The 21,508-nt window shown below is 45.5% G+C and overlaps 1 protein-coding gene across 1 annotated transcript; it reads left to right on the top strand.

Annotated features, from left to right (window-relative positions):
* Window positions 1-7,594: 7,594 nt before the first annotated feature.
* Window positions 7,595-18,104, top strand: LOC135007117 (fatty acid-binding protein, liver-like). The gene is made up of 4 exons (XM_063952090.1): window positions 7,595-7,733; window positions 13,834-14,006; window positions 15,465-15,554; window positions 18,006-18,104. Exons 1-4 carry the CDS (start codon window positions 7,667-7,669, stop codon window positions 18,054-18,056), a joined length of 381 nt encoding a protein of 126 aa, XP_063808160.1. The 5' UTR covers window positions 7,595-7,666; the 3' UTR covers window positions 18,057-18,104.
* Window positions 18,105-21,508: the final 3,404 nt, after the last annotated feature.

Raw genomic sequence — 21,508 nt, 5'->3', positions numbered from 1 at the left:
ACACTTGCAGGGGTGCCCTGGGTTGGTCGTCCAGGACCAATTGCAATTATTCATGGTCAATATAATAGACAAAACCAGTGCTGGTGGCTGCCAGTCATAAAATATGTGGCCAAACAGAAGCAAATCCTGTCCCTCACCACACAACTGACCCTAAGGATGACATACAGTATAAACGCGATCTACCTTATGTAATATTTCTTTCTAAATTTCTCAATAAGAAATTTTTGGCCTAGGGGTGCCGTGAAAAAAATTCTGATATTCTAGGGCGCCGTGATTCAAAAAAGTTTGGAAACCACTGGTATAGTGTGTACCTTGCTTTAGTCTTAAGCAAGCAATTCTCTGACTCCTCGCGTATGACCTTGACCATCCCTGTCGACCTTTATAGATGTCGGACCCTTGAACTTCCTATAGCCCTTTACCCGATTCCTTGTCCAGAGCAAATCTATTATGAATTCACATGGCTCTACCATCTCATCCATGATTGAGACACTGCTCCTTACACTGGCCATTACACCTGGAACTCTTTAACTGTACTACAAAAAATTCTGAGAGGCCCGCATCTCCTTATCATACCAGACTGGATAGTCTACTTCACTATTCTGCCACTAATACAGGGTGTTCGGAAAGTCACTGTGCACTTTTCATAAAGCAGTGAAACAGTGGAGCAGTGGAGAAGTTGCCCGTGGCAACCAATCAGCATTGAGGTAACATTTCTAATTTGCATATTATAAACTAATACGGAGCAGTTAATTGGTTGCCATGGGCAACTTCTCCACTGCTTCACTTCTCCACTGTTTTCACTGCTTTATGAAAAGACCTCATATTTTGTTCAGAAAGTCACTGTGCACTTATGTATATAGAGGTGTTTAGAAACAAAATAAAAAGGATCCAAGTCTGTCTTGATGCTAATGGTGGTCATTTTCCACATTGTTTATAATTATCATTCGTGTTTACATCATGTATTATACATTGAAAGGTGTGTTAATAAATAAATATACATAATTGCACAGTGACTTTCCGAACACCCTGTATAAAAGGGTAAATAATAGGATACGAGAAGACGGAGGTGCGAGCGTTTGTGCGAGAATGTCCGTATTTTTAAAGCAGCAATCATTTAGATGGCAAAACCAACCTGTTTTGACAACACTAGTATAGAACATTTCCACAGTTTCACTTAAAATGCTTTTTTAATACTGTCAGGACAATAGGAGCTAATAAAGCTTCTACCTATGATTTTATAGTATGTACTCGATAAATGCTGCCTCACAGCTGATTGAATGCTATGGGCAACTTCTCCACTGATCCACTTCTCCAGTCTTCTCACTGATTCATACATCAACCTCTTTGACTTGATACACACGGGCCGGCGGCGTGTCCAAATACATACTGTATGGTTGCTCCTTGGAAAGCTGTGCATTATTAAAGGATACCCCATGAGACTGAGTTCAGACCAGACATGCGGTAGGCTATTATTAACCATCACTGTAGCTAACCATACCTTGATTTATTCACTAAATATCTCTGCGTTTGGAAATGCATCGTGTCATTTATTACTGTAATACACATAGTCCAGAAACACAATACGAGGGGTGTGCAATAAGTTTCTGGATGCACAAAAAGTATTATATTTACAAACAGATTAACGCCACATTTTTTTCAAAGTATTCGCCAGAGGAGTCTATACAAAGTTGCAAGTGCTCAAACCAAGCTGGACCAGTCCGAAGCAGGAATGTCTTCTACCTGCTGGATGAAGGTTTCCACTGCAGCTTCTGGTGACTCAAAATAGATCCCACTCACTTGCGCTTGGTTTGAGGGAACACAAAGAAGTCACAGGGGGATAGGTCTGGACTGTGCGGCGGATGACCAAGCTCAGTTCATGGGCCAGAAAATCTACCACTTTCCTGGACAGGTGCATTGCTGTAATGGAGAATAGCACCATAAGAGGGGGTTTTGGACAGCCCCTGGAAATGGCTTTCAGCACTTGCAGCAAGCAGTGGTTGGCACACTAGTCCCCATTGACAGGATGGTGTTGCACGAGTGATACAGTAGCTACATGACCAGTCTTGGCCACAAAAACAGCCACCATCTGCTTGACTACACTGTGCTCACGTCAGAAATTCTGTGGCACCACACCTCCAAGTGGGCCAACTGTTGTTTCACCTCAGGGTCAAAACTGTAGATCCAAGATTTATCGTCACTGAAGACAGACAGAGTTTGAGTGACCGCCATCAAACCTGGCCAGCATGTTGTGGCATCAAGTCACCCAAGCCGCCTTCTGCTTTTAGTCAGCTGACGGAGCACCCAGCATGCACAAACCATGCTCAGGCTAAGCTTTTAGAGTTCAAGCGGATCGGTCCCGATGAGATGCCTATCTTGTTCTCTAACTGGACCACGATCACCCTGGTGTCCACCTCAACTATGGCCCACTCAACAGCAAGTTTGGCTGCAGTACTCATTGTCTTCCAGGGACAATTTCCTGTACTGAAATTCTACAAACCACTCAAAAACAGTTGTTCAGATGGTACTTATACCCCAAGAGCTGCTTGCAGTCGGTCAAAACACTCCTGCTGTTGCAGACCGCTCATAGGAGATCATGGCTCTCTAGTGGCCTCTGTTGAGCTCCATAATGAGTTTGTGAAGCAAGTTGACATGCTGATTTGTTGGGTATGAAGTGCTGCTTATATACGGTTCTGTGCCTTGACATTTCAAAAGAACTTTAGTCAGAGATTACAGTTCACAACCAGTCAGTCAGATTGTGTCTACCTAAGCACTGCACATCTGGAAACTTATTGCACACCCCTTGTACACAACAGTCCCTTTGGTGACAAACACTAACAGAAGACAGAGCTGTTTTCTTTAAGAATACTTGCCAACACTGATAGCCACTTATGAAATCAGTGGGCAGGGAGTTGGAGAGGGTAGAGTTCCGGGGAACGTAATCTGTGGTGGAAGGGTTAAAGATTGTAGAACACAGTAGTAAAAACAAAGGTCAAAAGGATTAAAAAAAACTGAGATACCTCATAAAGTCAGTTGGCCAATATCCCAGAAGCTGGGGGACAATAGTATTTAAGGGGTACACGCAGAGCTCCATTGTGCTGCTTCTTGGATCCCATAGCCAAAGATCAGGGTTAAATTAAGAATGGGGCATGTGAGACTACAGCTCCAGGCCTCCACATAAAGAAGACATTGTAATGACAACATGATGAAGATCAGCCACCCAGCTGGCAATGTTGTTGGCCATAAATATAAAAAATATACTTCTATTGTTCTCACAAAATTATGCAATTTTTCTGCTTTTACATATTTAGTTGCTCATTTATCAACAAGTGATAAAACTTCTTGTGAATGATAAAACTCATTGCATATAATAAATGGTGCTACAGCCAATCAACTTTTAACTGTCATGCATCCAGTTCCTGTCATGTGTTTGAAAAATGATAGTTGAGAGCTGATTGGCAGAAGCACCATTTATCATACGCAGCAAGTTTTATCACTCGCTGATTAATGGGCCCCTTAGAGAGATATTGGGGCTGATAGAGCTGTACACTCCCACATGGCACTGGCCACATCCACACAGCACAGCTTCTCACAATAGTCCCCTGATCATTTTCAGGTCTATTGGCCCAGATTTATCAAGCCTTGGAGAGTGATAAATTGCACGGTGATAAAGGACCAACTAATCAGCTCCTAACTGTCATTTTTCAACACAGCCTGTAACATGGCAGTTAGGAGCTGATTGGTTGGTACTTTATTACTCTCCAAGGCTTGCTAAATCTGGGCATTAATTCGGCCCTGCCAAGGATTGCATGGTTGGGACCATGTGGACCAGCATCATAGGCGTTTCTATAATGGGTGCAGTGTGTGTGGTGCACACGGGCCCCTCGGTCTGGGGGGGTGCACACAGCACACACTGCACCCATAGAATATACTTACCCCTCCAGAGTCCCACGGCGGCAGCTCTATAATGTAGGCACTAATCACTTGGAAAATGGCCACCGCGGCCATTTCCGTGTGATTTGCGCATGCAAACTTGAAGTGTCCCGGGGAACAAAGCATGGACGCCATGTTCCCGGAAACCTGCGCATGCGCAGTAGGTTTTGGCTTTAAGCCAGAGTCTACTAGCTGCCGGAGAGGAGGGGACCTGCGACGGAGGCTGCACGCGGGTCCCCTCCTCTCTTAAAATGCCCCTGACCAGCATATACCCACAACCTTGCTATATGGGGGTAATTCCAAGTTGATCGCAGCAGGAATTTTTTTAGCAGTTGGGCAAAACCATGGGGGTAATTCCAAGCAGGGCCGGTGCTAGGGTGTTCGGCGCCCTCCTGCAAAATATAAATTTGCGCCCTCCCATACTTTACATGCAGGGCCGGAGGGTTACCATGGCCTCTTGGGCCCCTGAGCTGCAGGAGATCCGTGTAAGCCTATGGATGTGAACTCTCTGCCCATACACACCCTGTGCAGCGCTAGTTACGGCCCTACACACAGACAGTGCCGTAACTAGACATTTTAGCGCTGTGTGCAAGAGAGGGCATTGGCGGCCTCCCTGTATGTAGAACAGGGGCACTGCGCGGTGCAGGCGCACGCAAAAAAATTAGGGGCGTGGCTTCATGGGGAAGGGGTGTGGCCACAAAATAATACCAATTCATATTACATATTATAGTAGTCTCCATTATTCAAACTACGCCGCACAGCAGCGCCACTACACCAGGTAGAGCCCCTTTAACACATTACGGCGGACAGGTTTCCCTTTTTACACATTACGGCAGACAGCGCCCCCCTTTTTACACATTAAGGCAGACAGCATCCCCCTTTTTACACATTACGGCAAACAGCGTCCCCTTTTTACACATTACGGCAGACAGCGTCCCTCTTTTTACACATTACGGCGGACAGAGTCCCCTTCTTACACATTACGGTAGACAGCATCCCCTTTTTACACATTACGGCAGACAGCGTCCCCTTTTTACACATTACGGCAGACAGCGTTCCCTTTTTACACATTATGGCAGACAGCGTCCCCCTTTTTACACATTACAGCAGAGAGCGTCCCCTTTTTACACATTACGGCAGACAGTGTCCCCTTTTTACACATTACGGCAGACAGCGTCCCCTTCTTACACACTACGGCAGACAGCGTCCCCTTTTTACACATTACGGCAGACAGCGTCCCCCTTTTTACACATTACGGCGGACAGTGACCCTTTTTTACACATTACGGCAGACGGTGTCCCCCTTATTACACATTACGGCAGACAGCGTCCCCTTTTTACACATTATGGCTCTGCATACAGATACACACATACATAAATACAGTATATACATAAATACAAACACACACATACATACACATACCCAGACACACACACACACACACACACACACACACACACATACACACACACACACACACACACACACACTTTCTCTCTCACTCTTTTTACATCCACTTACCACAGTTGTGCTGGCCAGATCTTCAATAGCATGATCCTGTGTAGCTCCGCCCCCTTGGTACATATAGCTCCGCCCCTTTTCAGCCAAACGGTCACTGACACTCCTCTCCCTGTCACAGGGGAGAGAGGAGAAGGCTTCATGCTGCCGATGCTGTTGCAGCTGCCTGTCAGTGTGACAGGGCAGGCGCAGCAGCAGCAGCAGGGGGGGACAGAGCTGGGATGCAGAGCAGTGAAGGCGCCTCTCCTGCCCGGCGCCTACCTGCACTGCATCCCTTTGCTGAGCGGGTAGCGCCAGGCCTGATTCCAAGTTGAACGCAGCAGGAAATTTTTTAGCAGTTGGGCAAAACCATGTGCACTGCAGGGGAGGCAGATATAACATGTGCAGAGAGAGTTAGATTTGGGTGTGGTGAGTTCAATGTGCAATCTAAATTGCAGTGTAAAAATAAAGCAGCCAGTATTTACCCTGCACAGAAATAAAATAACCCACCCAAATCTAACTCTCTCTGCACATGTTATATCTGTCCCCCATGCAGTGCACATGGTTTTGCCCAACTGCTAAAAAATATCCTGCTGCGATCAACTTGGAATTACCCCCCATGTGCACTGCAGGGGAGGCAGATGTAACATGTGCAGAGAGAGTTAGATTTGGGCGTGGTGTGTTCAATCTGCAATCTAATTTGCAGTGTAATAAAGCAGCCAGTATTACCCTGCACAGAAATAAAATAACCCAACCAAATCTAACTCTCTCTGCAAATGTTATATCTACCCCCTTGCAGTGCACATGGTTTTGCTCAACTGCTAAAAAATGTCCTGCTGCGATCAACTTGGAATTACCCCCTATACCACCATAATCACCATTGTGAGGCCCCAATGAAGTCCCTGGTGCTTTATATGTGCAGCACCCTTGGCTGTGTGCAGTGCTGCCACCTGTTGGAATTGGAAAAAAATGGTATGGTGTCAGATCTTTAAAGCAAAGTTTTTCACTACCATCTCCGCTGTGCTTGCTGTGTAGATACATTATATCCAGAGACTGTGTTGTATCCCTGGACAATAGCACTATATAACTTTATGTAGTGATATACACACATTACTGAAAATGCCACAAGAGAGCTAGAAGCATGAATTCATTGTAATCAGTGTCGGACTGGGGCATGATGGGCCCACCGGGGAATGCAGTGATAGGGGCCCATACTTAAGGATGTGGCCAGTCTCCAAGGGGGGTGTGGCCAGCGTCCACAGAGGCTTGAAATACACAATAGTCTTGTGCAGTGTAATGCAACATATCTACCATGTATAATACAAGTGCACAGTTTGGACCCTGATCCCTAGAGGAAGGAGTGGGCCCTCAGGCAGTGGGGCCTACCGGTGGTTTCCCTGGTTCCCCTGTGGGCCAGTCCGACCCTGATTGTAAATTTAGGTGCATGATAGCTATATAAAAGCCGGGATCCGGACTGAAAGTCGACAGTAACTAGGTCGACAATGTCTAGGTTGACCACTATTGGTCGACAGTAACTAGGTCGACAGGGTGTCTAGGTCGACAGGGTATTTAGGTCGACATGTTCTAGGTCGACAGGTCAAAAGGTCGACAATTTTTTTCTTAACGATCCACGCGGACTACGATTGGAACGGTAATCTGTGCCGAGCGAAGCGGTAGCGGAGCGAAGGCACCATGCCTGAAGCATGGCGAGCGAAGCGAGCCATGCGAGGGGACGCAGTGCACTAATTGGGGTTCCCGGTCACTCTACGAAGAAAACGACACCAAAATAACATTAAAAACTCATGTCGACCTTTTGACCTGTCAACCTAGAACATGTCGACCTAAAGACCCTGTCGACCTAGATACCCTGTCGACCTAGTTACTGTCGACCAATAGTGGTCGACCTAGACATTGTCGACCTAGTTACTGTCGACTTTCAATACCACACCCATAAAAGCCATCATTACGGAAAGCTCCTACAAGGCTATTAGCACATCACATACTGTATATCACCCTATAAGGACAGAGTCTGATAACTGGAAGGCAAACATTATTGTTTGAGTCAGGCTGTAAAGAAGTTGTCATCACCTAATCTCTGATCATTGAGATAAATGAGGCAATTTAAATACAGAGACAGGCTGACTGTTCCACTCTTTGTGTCTGTGTCTCTCTGTCTGTCTGTGTCTCTCTGTGTCTCTCTGTCTGTCTGTGTCTGTGCAGCTGAGAATCACTCTCCAAAATGTCTTTTTCTGGAACCTATGAGCAACAATCTCAAGAGAACTTTGTGCCTTTCATGACAGCCATTGGTGAGTCCAGTTCCTGTGCATACGTGTTATATTGTTATATATTACATAAGAGATGTTATTATATGTAAATATTTCTGAATAGATTTAAATGCCAATATTTGGAGACTATTTACTGTATGTCTCTTGGTACCTGACACAGGAGAGAGTTTCACCGGAATAACTCATTTTCCTGCTTGTTTCAATATCTAACCTGGTGACATGTCCTTTCTGATATATACTCCTGTAAACATAGGTCTGAGTTATAGTTATATTGGAAACATTATGAGGAATAACACTAAATTATGCCCATATATGTTCTCTGAACACCCGATAACTTGCATTATCCATATTATCTACAAAAAGGATCACATGATCCAAAAATATATCCTAGAGAGAAGTTTGCTAAATAATATGTTAGCGTGATTTATAATTTATTATATTCTTAGACAGAGAACCAGACACCCATCTCCTATATAATAGCCGAGATCTGTGAATCTGTGCCTGTGTGTATAACGCTGGGCATGGCTAGGAGCTCTCATTGGGTTAGCAGCAGGTCTATCACACCCAGTCCACAGCTGATTGGGCGAGAAACTCCCTCCCACACAGGTTACATCCAATGGGAGGCTCTGCCCTTTGGCTGCTGTGTGTTCCCAGAGCAGGATTAACAATGGGGCTGATGGAGCTGCAACTCCAGGTACACACCCCAAAGTAGGCCCACTGCATCTGCAGCAAGTCTCTGCGCTGTAGATAGGGGGGGGGGGGGAATCCTTTTACTGCAGCGTCCTATGTCCTGCTGCCAGTCCGCCTGCCCCCTCCAGCATCAAAAATCCCCACTCCCTAGCCGCAGCGCAGGTGCAACAAAAACTGCTGCAGCCACCGGCATAGATGTGTATGAAAGCGGTGCAGCTGAAGGCTTTCATAGCCCTCCCTGCACCGCATACTCTCTGAGCCCCGGAGCCTCCTCTCCGTGTGATGTCACAGAAGTGCCTCTCCGCCACAGCCGCACCCAGATCCCCAGAGGCCCTGACTTGCAACACAGCACCTGGAAGCACCGAGATGACTAATGTAACGGATAGAGTGTGTGATATCGTGGAGGGTAATGTCTGGACGCTGAATCAATGTGAAAGGTGACAGTGCTGTGCAGTGCAGTGGGTGTGCAGTGTCACTGACATTGCACAGCACTCCCTCCTTTTACATTGATTCAGCGAGTCAGTCAGTTCTGCCAGCCAGTCACTATTGTTAGCGCCGGTGTCCCAACGCGCCGCATTACAGGGAAGTAGATGCACTAAATAAACTACAGCTCCCAGCAGCCCTTAGCACCAAAGCATTCCGGCGCTAAGGGTTGCTGGGAGCTGTAGTTTATTGAGTGCATCTTCTTCCCTGTAATGCGTTGGGACACCAGCGCTAACAATAGTGACTGGCTGCTTGGCTGCTGTACGAGTCTCCGGGAGAGCCACTGCCAAAGGGAGGACAGCAGCTTAGCTGCTTCCAGAAGGAGAAGCAGGAGAAGCATTACCCGCCCCTCCTCCACTCGCAGTACCTCAAGGCCCCATCCGTGGCACCCTCACACCCACCCTCTACCACCCATGGTAGCTCCAAACCCCCTCCTACACCCACAGCACCCGCAGCACCACCGCCCCTCCCACACCCACAGCACCACCGCACCCGACCCTCCCCCACCTGTGACCCCTGCAGCTGCTCCTCCCCACCCACGGTGGCTCCAGACCCCTCCACCACCCGCGGCACCACCGCACCAACCCCTCCCCCACCTGCAGCACCCCCGCAAACTGCCCCTACCCCACCGTGTCTCCCCTGGACCCCCTCCCCCATCTGCGTCTCCCCGCCACTCCCCCAACCACGGCACCTACTAGGTGATTCATCAGGCCCTGCGTGCACTGTTCACACCGTTGCAAGGGGCTACTTCCCCTTAACCATTGCACGCCCTTTGTCCGTGCAATATTTAACCACTCTCACAATTATGATTGGAGGTAATATTCCATATAATAAAAATATTGCACGCCACAAGGGCGTGCAAAGGTTATGGGGGCGTAGCCCCTTACGATGGTGTGAAAAGCGCCCATAGGGCTCGATGAATCACCTAGTGTATTTATATGTTTTATTGTGAATGTTATTCCTTTTTCCAGTAGCGGATCTTGCCACGGGCAAGCAGGACTTTTGCCCGGGGCGCCGCCTTCCGGAGGGCGCCGGCGCCATCCGGAGGGCGCCGCTCCATGGCAAGATCCGCTGCTGCTGTGCCCCCCGCTGTGAAGGGAAACTAGACGCTACGCGTCTAGTTTCCCTTCATAAAGAGGACCTTTACTGTAATGATGTGCGGTGCGCGTTGACGTCATCGCGCACCGCACAGCAAAGGTCCTCTCCGCGAAGGGAACTAGACGCTTAGCGTCTAGTTTTCCTTCGTGGAGAGGACCTTTGCTGTGCGGTGCGCGATGACGTCATCGCGCACCGCACATCCTACTACAGTACAGGGGGTGTAACTGACCACGCCCCCTGTATGAAGCCACACCCCCAAATGTCGCCCGGGGCGCAAGAAGCCCCGGAACCGGCCCTGCCTTTTTCGTGTAGTCCCAGTATATTCCACATATCTGTAGCATAGACTCTTATTTGGGCACATCAGTTCCTGGTGTAATGTCCTTACTGGCGCAGGTTCCCGCAACTGGATAGTCAGTACCACTTCTTCAAAAGAAATAGTTTATGGAAGATTCATAACATGGCACCAATGCAAACATGTCTAGGACATCTGGTACAGCCAGTGGGGAATTTCTCGTGCCTAGGGGCGGCAGCTGTTTGGGGGCGGCACTTGGATGCTTGTGTTGGTACTGTCAGTCCAAAATGTACCAGTAACTGCTAAATATTTCCACTGTACCGTACTATATGCCATCTTGGAATATATGAAATGGAATATAAATGGCTAGGATGTGCACATACTGTCCACGTAAGCTGCCCTACTTAGTAAATATGTATACATAATTCAAATATCATAGTATTCTAGTAAATTGGCTATCATCAAATGGGTGGCGATTACTGTTGTGCCTAGGAGCTCCCCCACCCCCATGAATCCGCCCCTGGGTACAGCATTTGATCAACTGCATAAACTTTGTTACGCGTTTCACAGGACTGCTGCCCACTTCTTCAGACAATTTATGCCTAATTTTTTCTGATGATCCTATTGCTGGAATCAAAATAAACACACGTTGTATCGTCGAGAAGTGGCAGCATCCAGCTTGTTCTGTATTGGGGATTGTGGTTAAAAAAATTACTATTCTACAATGAGCATTACTGAGATCCTATTAAATATTGCACAAAGTCGAATTAGATTATTGTAAGGTATAATAATGCCATTAAGAGACGGGGCAGATGTATTAAGCTCGGACAAGTGATAGTGATAAAGAAGTTGTAAGTGGAAGGTGATAATGCACCAGCCAATTATTATGGGTTTGAAAAATGACATTTAGGAGCTGATTATTACCTGTAGAAAGTTAACTTTTGTGGTATATTATTTACTAGTATTCATGACTAATGTGGGACATATATCATCGCTGCAAATTCCCCGATCTGTCAACCAAAAACAGTGATCAACGGCCATCGATTATTGGCGATCCTTCAGTTAATCAGAGAAACTCTGCATGTTAAAATGAAGATTCACCCATGCCATCAAAATCTGCAAATCTGGGAAATCTAACGTGTCGACAGAATGATGAATTGGGGCAATCCATGTCAGATGCATGAGCTCCACAAGGTTGCTTTCTGCATGACATATGACAACATTAGCTGTGTCTCGGTTTTCCATGGTCGGTTAAAGTCATAATCAATTCTATGGTACATTCAACTGGATTATTATAATGGAATAATTGTATAGTTTCTAATTATCATTTATTTGTTGCATGTCATACAATTCAAAGCTAAGCTATCTTTGGCTCTAGTAAAGGGACATACACAGTAAAAGTTCCCTGCAAGAAAGTGTTTACAGAAAGAGAGAACTCTTAAGATCTGTTAACATTCAGGAACATAGGAGTCTATTTACTAAGCCTTGGATGGAGATAAAGTGGTCATTCAGACCCGATCGCACGCTGCCTTTTTTTGCAGCCGTGTGATCGGGTCTGAACAGCGCATGCGTGCAGGCCGCAACGTGAAGGCGTGTCACTGGCCGGACAGCGACGGATTCTATGAAAAAAGCGATTGCAGCGGATATAGCAAGAAGATTGACAGGAAGAAGGCAGTTGTGGACGGCAACTCACCATTTTCAGGAAGTGTCCAGGAAAACGCAGGTGTGCCCGGCCATTTCCAGGGAAGGTTCCTGATGTCAGTTCCATCCAGGATCTTCGCAGCGGCTGAGCAAGTCCTGAGCTGTGCAGAGACTGCACAAACGTTAGTTTGTGCAGATCTCTGCACAAGCTTTTGTACCACTGCACAGCGATTACCCCCTCCCCCTGTAGGCGGCGACTACCTGATCGTAGCAGTGCAAAAAATATCCTGCTAGCAATCAGGTCTGAATCATTCCCAAAGTACCAGCCAATCAGCTCCTAACATTTTTCAAACCCAGCCTGTGACTTGACACTTAGGAACTAATTAGCTGGGACTTTCTCTCTGTCCACTTTATCTCCGTCCAAGGGTTAGTAAATACACCCCATGGTGTGAGCAGTGCAACATTCAGGGGCGGATTTTGGGGTCAGGGCGCAGCTAGTCATAACAGTAAATTACTGTCCCGCTCGACCCAATTTTTATATTTTTATTATTTGGCTATAAGTCCTTATTTAATGATTGCCAATTTAATATAGTAAAAAAGCTGTGAACTGTGACATATAGGGGATAATTCAATTGTGGGTGAAGGTGGTGAATTGTCATTGCCAGGGCATTTAAACAGCAGCCAGACTTGCACCCTTCACCAGTGTCGGACTGGGGAATGTAGGGCCCACCGGGGGAATGCAGTGGTAGGGGCCCATGTTAGGGGTGTGGCCAGTCTGCAGAGGGGGTGTGGCCTGCTACCTCACTGGTTTGACTAACCATTAGAGAGTAGAACGTCTGGGCGCCTTCATAAATATATACAGTAAATTCAGCTGCTGCATGCATGATAATGTAACAGATTAATAACAGCAATGCACTGTAGAAAATACACCATAGTCCAGTATAAGGTAACATATGTATAATGTATAATTCAAGTGCACAGTCTGGAACCTGATCCTTAGAGCAGAAGGTGGGCCCCAAGGCAGTAGGGCCCACCAGTGGTCGAGTCCAAGCCTGCCCTTCACCTGGCTGAATTGCACTCCTATTCAGCCGGGTGAGTCCATTTGCCCACAAACAAACATGACTTACAGAATTGCATAGATGGTGCTCTCAGCCGGTCAACAGGGACTGATGCCTGCAGTGAATTGGCAGGGCTCCAGCTACGCTGTGTGACAATGACCGGTGGGTCAGGGGGTCACACTCACAAGATTCAGCCACATGCAGCATGCAGCTGCGTTCACCGGCGGGTCCTATCTCACCTACCAGCAGCATCAGCGGGTGCACCAACGCTTGCTGCAGCGCAGGCTGAGCGGTACCAGGTGGGAGCTGTCCTGTCCCCTATTGCAGGTACAGGGTGAACTAATTCTGTAGCAGCAGTGGGTTCTCCACAGAGCTCCATCGGTAGAGCAGCGGTCACACTTGTATCCTGCTGTGAACTCACAGGTGCTACTGTACATGCAAGTGAACCTACAGAGCTTGGAGCCCAGAGGCAGGCATCTCAATTGCCTCTGGGAGTTACACCTCTACCCCTTGTCACGTGCCTCATTTGCCTACTGGCAACATCTTGCAGATCACTAGTGAAATCAATAATAAATCCTCTACTTTTTTTTTTTTTAAAGACCCACTATAAAAGAGGATCTGCTTACATTTGAACCTTTCTATCCACTCTTGGGAGACTGAATTATATTATATTGGGTTGTGAGACTCAGTATTAATAATTATACATTCCTACAGCTCTCTTATGTTACTGAGATCCCCTCGTTTAAATGAAATCACATTTCCTCCTATTTCTGTCTAGCGAAACAGGAGCAACCATAGATTGAGCATATACCAAGCCAGTTCCCGAAACATCCCAATATTATTGTTCTTGTGATTCCAGGTCTTCCAGAGGACTTAGTCGAGAGGGGAAAAGATTTGAAGAGCGTGACGGAGATTGTTCAGACTGGCAATCACTTTGTAATCACGATTACTACAGGTCCCAGGGTCCTACGTAATGAGTTCACCATCGGTGTGGAGACGGAAATGAAGACGCTGGCAGCTGAGAAAGTTATGGTAGAGATATATTACCTTCATTATCTATCTGGACACGTGGGGAAATGGGCCGCTAAACATGCAAATTGTTTATTTTAATTAAATCTACAGGGCCAGACATATTTACTTACCTATCCTCTTGTCACTGTCATGGAATCATGTACACATCTTTTTGAGGAAACAGTGTTTCCCATCCCTTTACAGGATCCATCGTCCGGCCTGCTACAGATATTGCTTGCACGTTTGGCCAGTTTAGGGGCTGATGTATGAAGCAGCAAATAAAGTGAAGTAGTGGACAAGTGGAGAAGCTGCCTATGGCAACCAATCAACTTTTAGGTAGCATTTATCAAGTACATTCTATAAAATGATAGGTAACACCTGATTGGTTACTATGGGCAACTTCTCCACTATTTTTACTGCTTGATATGTCTACCCCTTCAAGTTGGCAAAAAATTCCTGTATGTTTTGTCCTTCACCGACCACCAATGACAGCAAAACTTATTTAAGATCTGAATGGTCACTGATAGGAATCCATGGAGTGTGACCATCCAGCCTTTCATTGGTTAAGCCATTTGACAGCTAGCAGTACACTTTGAGATATAGTCAAAAGGTCGCATCTTAACATATGTGGCCAGGTAAACTATTTTATCCTATCATAGAAGGTGTGAATTCCGCACAGAACAGCATTCCAAATATATAGTCAAAATGTCAGTGCAATATATGTAACCAACATAGCTTAATAGATTTGTGAGTGAATGACTGTCGACCTAAGTTGACTGGACCCAACGACCCATACCCCTTACAATAATAGTGTGATGCAGGTTGTAATTAAAAACAATGACAAGTATAATTACACGTTAGAGAAAAAAATTGGTAAATGTGTCAGCCAAAATATGATTCCCAATATTAGGCAGTGTGAGTGTCCTGTAAATCATGGATTATATTGTGGCTGTGTTGCTTGTCATAATGAGATATTTATGAAACAAGACATCATAAAGTATACAAAGGGAAAATATTATTTGGAACAATTTATATCAATAAATATATATTTATATTTTGAACATGAAAACAATAAACTCTCAAAGTTTTAATCTTATTGCACAGATGCTACAGGGTAAATCTCATGTTGTCCAGTTAGTTTGAAACACTGGGTAGTGGTGAGAATCTTGAAGTTCAAGGCATATTAAAAGTTATTAAAATGAATAACTGGCGATTAGGCATTTTGATATATTACTTACTCCAGGTGATCCTCTAGCTACAGCACCTGGCATTCTCTGGAGGTCTTCCTTCCAGGTACTGACTAAGCCCAACACTGCGTAGCTTACAAGATCTGAAGGGATTGGGCATGTCTAGTGTGATTGGGCATGCCTAATCACCAGTTATTCATTTTAATAACTTTTTATATGTCCTCCAGTTTAGTGCTCCAACAGGTGATGACTACAAGTTAAACCAACTGTTCTGTTTTTCTGTTTCTTACAGTCTACAGCTAATCTCGTGGATGGAAAACTGGTTGTACAACTGAAAGGAGTCACTTCGGTGGCAGAAGTTTCTGGAGATCTTCTGATCACTGTAAGATCTATGCAACAGATCACTGGGAACTTGGAAGTACTAACAAATAAAATAGATTTTCTCCCAGGGGGCTAAGTTACACAGCCAGTTCTTATTTCAATTGGTCACACATAGTCACAGGTTAATACCATGGAATACTATTAACAATATGACACACGGCCTCCTATGGCCCATGTATCATGCTGTACTGCAGCAGACGAAATCTGTCACTTATATGTCTCTATGTCAGACTGCAGACACGCGGAGTACAGTTATGCTGCTCCAAGGACAAAGCCCCATGGCAGCGGTAGCAGGCACAAATATACCAGCCTTCCTGCTGAGGATGGGGTGTTATAGACAATTTTATGGTCAGAGAGTTGGAGACTGTAGACAGGGCCAAAACTAGGATTTTCGTCACCCGGGGCAAGGCAGACATTTGCGCCCCCCAAAAACAAAAACAAAAAACCCTGTCAGACTAAAAAATCAGGTTATCAAACATTTTGAAATAAAGGGAATACTGTTGGACAATATTCCCCTATGTGCCCCAAATGCCCTAAGTGTCACATGCCACCCCAGCAGCGTGTTCCACTACATGCCCCCATGTGTGTTTCATACATTGCACTATAGGATTGCACTATATCATAACACTTCATCACTGCACTACATTCCCCTATCCAATGCACTACATCACTATACTACATCCCCTACATTCTAAACTACATCACTACACTACATGCCCCTGTACACTGCACTACATACCCTATATGCTACACTATATCACTACACTACATCCCCTTATATGCTACACCACATCAGTGCACTACATGCCCCTATATACTGCAATACATTACTACACTACATAACCTATATGGTACACTACATCACTGCACTACATCCCCCTATAAGCTACACCAAATCCCCCCATCTTGGAGGCAAAGCTGAAGTTGATACTACTAACAGGGAGCACAGTGTGATAATAAAGTCTGTCTTTAAACTCACCACAAAGCTGCTGCAGTGATACTCGGTGAGAGTTGGAGGTTGTCCAGGCTCTTAGTTTCCACTGTCAAGTGGATAGCTAGCAAAGTGAGCCTTTTATTTTTGTAACATCGGTAACTGCACCTGTTAACATGCAGCGTGTTATCGGTTGGTGCTGGCTAGGCAGCCGGGATCATAGCCTGCTGAAAAACACAGCACCAACAGCTTGTTTCTATAGCTTGCACGGTGCATTGTGCGCTAGTCGCTGCACTACATGGCAAAGAAAAGAGTTTAAGTCAGTAGCAGGCATAGGAGAGATCCCAGGTACTGGAGCTCACCCACACAGTGTCGGAGCCAGCTGTGGGCAGACAGGTGGATCAAAGACACTGCCCCCGGGAGCCATCTGGTGTCTCACTGAAAGAGCACGACACTGCCGGTGGAAAAAAAACACTGCTACTCTGTAACTCCTCGGCGCACCCTCAAATCCTCCATCCGGGGCGCATGCCTTCTTAGCCTTCCCCCCCAGTTGCAGCCCAGCTGTAGATGAGAGGGGGATGTAATCCATGGTTATAGAGTGGGGAACTGGTGAAGCAGAGATCTAAACCAAGCCAATGCAAAACTAATTTCTAAACCAGGCTACTCTGTTATCCCTACACCTCCTGCAGGGCTAGGCTGGCAGTAAAGGGTATATATGGGCTGCAATCAGGTGATTTTCCTTACCCTTCTTATTCTTATTCTTCTTATTGGCAGCAGAGGTGCTGAGGGGCAATGGTAATTAAGTGTTGCTAGCAGCCTGTCTGCAGTGCTATTGTCTGTTGAGAATCACTGCTATGGTGCTGATTCTCTACAGACCATTTCTTGCTGCAATTTCTACTGACACACTAAGGGCCAAATGTAATACCCCCGAATTTGTGGGAACTGGTGCAATTCCAGCGTGATAACCACCTTATGCCTTTAAACTAATTACCTTTTTAAATGTAGTGACTATCTCACCGGAATTGCATCGCAAGCTAATACAATTGGCAGTAAAATGTATAGGTTGGATTATAGGGGGCAACGTAACTAATCCCACATGATTTTAACCAACTATTGCACTCAACGTGTCGTTTGTCAGAAGGGGGCATGTAGTCCTATCAACAAGTAAAATGAAGCATTTCCCCCACCAACCACAAATGAGAGAAAATGTACCAGCCAATCAGCTTCTGTCATTTAACAGGCTGTGTTCGAAAGATGACAGTTAAGAGCTGATAATTTGTTACTTGATCTTTCCCTTTTCTGTATCTCTTTCTGGGGTTTGATACATCTCCTCTTAAATTCCCACTTGTGATTTTCAAATGTTATCTTTAGGTTTTATAGGCAAAGAAAAGTTTTGAAAGGAAAAGTTGCATGGTTTGCCCATGTGCAGAGTTACTTGCTCTTTTTTGCTTTACTCCCAACCCTTGATGAACTTGATGAGTTCTCAGAGTAAGTGCAGTCTTTGTGTCTTTTATTTTGCAGGTTATGACGTTGAAAGACTTAGTCTACAAGAATATCAGTAAGAGAGTCTGAGAGCATAGAATTGTTATTACTTCGTTGCATTAAATAAAAGTTTGAAAAGTGACAAAAAAAGTTTTGTGTCTGTTCTTATAAAAAAAATACAAATTCAGTGTCATCTACTAAACTGTCATACAAGTGGGACTGCAGAAACTATTTCCACATATGTGCCTTTGTCTACTGCTTATAATGTAGAGAGTTGCCACGATGCCAAGGGGGAAGGACAGTTCTAGGTACCAAACACTGCTGCTAACATCTACAGAGGAGAAACCTAATGAGAGCCGAGGAGGAGTGGTGATCCTCTGCCATTCCACCCTTGGATATTATGCTCATATTATATACCAGGGACCTGTTTGCCATTATCAGGGCACTCCTCAAAAATTGTGAGGCCCAGTACAACCAAAATATACAGCTCCCTCCTCATTGACCCAACACAGCTCCTCATCCCGCACAATCACCCCCCCCCCCCCCCCCACACACACACACACACACCTCAACGGCTCTATGGGTGCAAAGGTGTAGTGAGGATCCTTGAAGTCAAGAGAAGGACCATGCTATAATCCCTACATAAGTACTGAAATGTGACAAACTGTAGGACCCTTACATATCCCTAAAACCTACCCACATGCCATCAGAGGTCCCCACAGGCCATCAGAGCTCCTTATGTTCTATCCCAGCTCCCCACAAGCCATCAGAGTTAACCACATGCCATCAGGGGTCCCCACATGCCATTAGAGCTCCTCACATGCTATCACAGCACTCCATGTGCCCTCAGAGCTGCCCACATGATATCACAGTTCCCCACATGCCATTAGAGCTCCCCACATGCCATCAGAGCTCATCACGTGCTATCACAGCTCCCCACATGCCATCAGAGCTCCTCACGTGCTATCACAGCTCCCCACATGCCTTCAAAGCTCCCCACATGCTATCAGAGTTCCCCACAAGCCATCAGAGCTCTTCCAACATGCTATGAGAGCTCCCAAAATCTAAACAATATTTTAGAAATCTTTAAAGTTTACAAAAAATGCTTTATTCAAAAGTCATTTTGATGCAGCGTGCTAAAACAAGTGCTGCCATCACCTTGTTAAATAGGCTTCCCCATGCGATGACAACATTACCAGCATCAGCATCTACCACAATGTTACCACTGGAAGTAACCTGTTGAAGTGAGAAAAATAATTGATGATTTAGTAATACTGTGCTCATCTGCCTTCCCTAGGTTCAATTATGTGGGGATGATTATGGTTCCTTTCTGTTCTTCCATGTCACTTCTTTTTAGCATAGACATAGCTCAACCAACATCCAGAAGAGGAGGATGAAAAGTCATGAAGAATGAAGAAGTGTAAAATGAGTGTGTGAGTGCAGAATAGAGAAAATAAGGGGAACAGATGAGAGAGGTAGACAGAGGGGATAAGAGGACAAAGTGGGAGAAAGGGACAAGTGGGCAGAGGCACACTAACAGAGGGTGAGCAGAGGCACACTAACAGAGGGTGAGCAGAGGCACACTAACAGAGGGTGAGCAGAGGCACACTAACAGAGGGTGAGCAGAGGCACACTAACAGAGGGTGAGCAGAGGCACACTAACAGAGGGTGAGCAGAGGCACACTAACAGAGGGTGAGCAGAGGCACACATACAAAACTGCAGTGGGACAAAGAGAGTGGGAAACAGAGACAGACACATTGGTGTTGGATGAGCAGAGGGCTGCAGAAATGGGGTGATATTCCTGTGCTACCTACATTGCCACTTGGACTGTGCCCGGCAAACAGAGAGGAAGTCGAGGGAGGAGGAGAGAAGAACTAGTATTGGGTGCAGAGACGCATAGAGCAGGCATATTGCACTAAGGGTGTGCATGCATCTGACTGAGAAAATACACAGTGTTCCAACATGGTAATAAATAAGAAAAAACATTATTAAGATGCATGCATAAGTATTGCATCAAAAATGCACAAACACTATACATTACCATATATAAGAATTTGATATTTTTAATCAGTTACTGCTCCCAATTTAATTTAAAAAAGCAACCTCATGAATAAATGAAAAACAGGCTATAAGGGATAATATCACACAAATATAATATAATGTTCTGAAGATTTGTGGTTAAATAGTGTGACTACAATATTAATTAGGTTGTAGTCAATTGAAGCTTGCTGGTGACTGACTCTCACCATTGTGAAGTACTGTAGAACTCTGGATGCCTGAATGCTGCTTGTTAATGTACAGTACAAGCCAACCATTCATCACAATTGGGGGGCAGCTGATAAAAGATATCCTGTCCCTAATGGTTTACTGGCTTGCTAAATAACCCAGGGACCACACTAGGACCCATGCAACTTTTAACCTAAGTACAAATAATTGTACATAATATACCCTGTGTAATAGCTACATGAACTTTGGTATGTTCACACTAATCTCTCTTATTTAGGTTATAAAATGAACTTAAACAAAACTGCTCTGGGATATGAGATTGTTTAAATACCTAACTCTCAAATTCCACCTGACTAGTGTACAGACTTCTATGATTTTGGAAGCTCCTAGCTATGGTAGAAATATAAATTTTTTAGGAAATAAACAGATTAAATATGGTAACATCTTTGATCTCTGCTATGTCAGTCATACCTGTTGAGCAAATGGCTTTTTGAATACCCCCTGTGCTGGGTGCCAGATAAGCATCCTCTAGTAATGTGTAAACAGACACAAACCTGGGGTGGGTGAAAACCTAGATTCATTCTGCTCCCCAATTACTGCTCGGGAGGTGGAGGCTGCTATCAAACATTTAAAACCCTTAAAAGCCCCTGGACCTGATGGGTTCTCTGGCGAATTCTATAAAATGCTCCAGCCTAAACTGCTGGATATTTTGGTTCTGGTGTTTAATGCAATCCTAACCTCTCATTCCCTCCCTTTATACTTTAATGATGCTCTGATCCGTCTTCTTCCCAAGCCCGGGAGAGATCCCCATCTCCCCGGCTCCTACCGCCCCATATCTCTCCTCAATGCGGACTATAAACTTTTTACAAAAATTATTGCTGACAGATTAAAGGGAGTGCTTCCCTCAATTATTCACCCGGATCAAACCGGTTTAATCTCGGGTAGGCATTCCACTAATAATATTCGTAAAGTTCTTGCAGCGGCTAGCTGGTTGCATTCCAGCGGAGACCCGGACCCCCAATACGTGCTTTCATTGGATGCGGAGAAGGCGTTTGACCTGGTTACTTGGGATCACCTGCATACCACGCTGGAGAGGTTTGGATTTCCGCTGGAACTGATCGGCATGCTCCAAAATTTATATTCCCCCTCCTCTTCCCATATTATGTGTAATGGCTACTTATCTGCACCCATTCCCCTTCACAGGAGCACCAGACAGGGCTGCCCCCTCTCCCCACTCTTATTTGCCATCGCCATAGAACCCCCTGGCTATTAAGTTGCGCCACCTTCCCGGATACTCTGGAGTTCTGGTCCGTGA

The sequence above is a fragment of the Pseudophryne corroboree genome, chromosome 1 (assembly GCF_028390025.1).
Source record: "Pseudophryne corroboree isolate aPseCor3 chromosome 1, aPseCor3.hap2, whole genome shotgun sequence".
In the NCBI taxonomy this organism is placed as follows: domain Eukaryota; kingdom Metazoa; phylum Chordata; class Amphibia; order Anura; family Myobatrachidae; genus Pseudophryne; species Pseudophryne corroboree.
The sequence above is the reverse complement of the archived record's forward strand: the minus strand, read 5'-3'. Positions and strand labels throughout refer to the sequence as shown.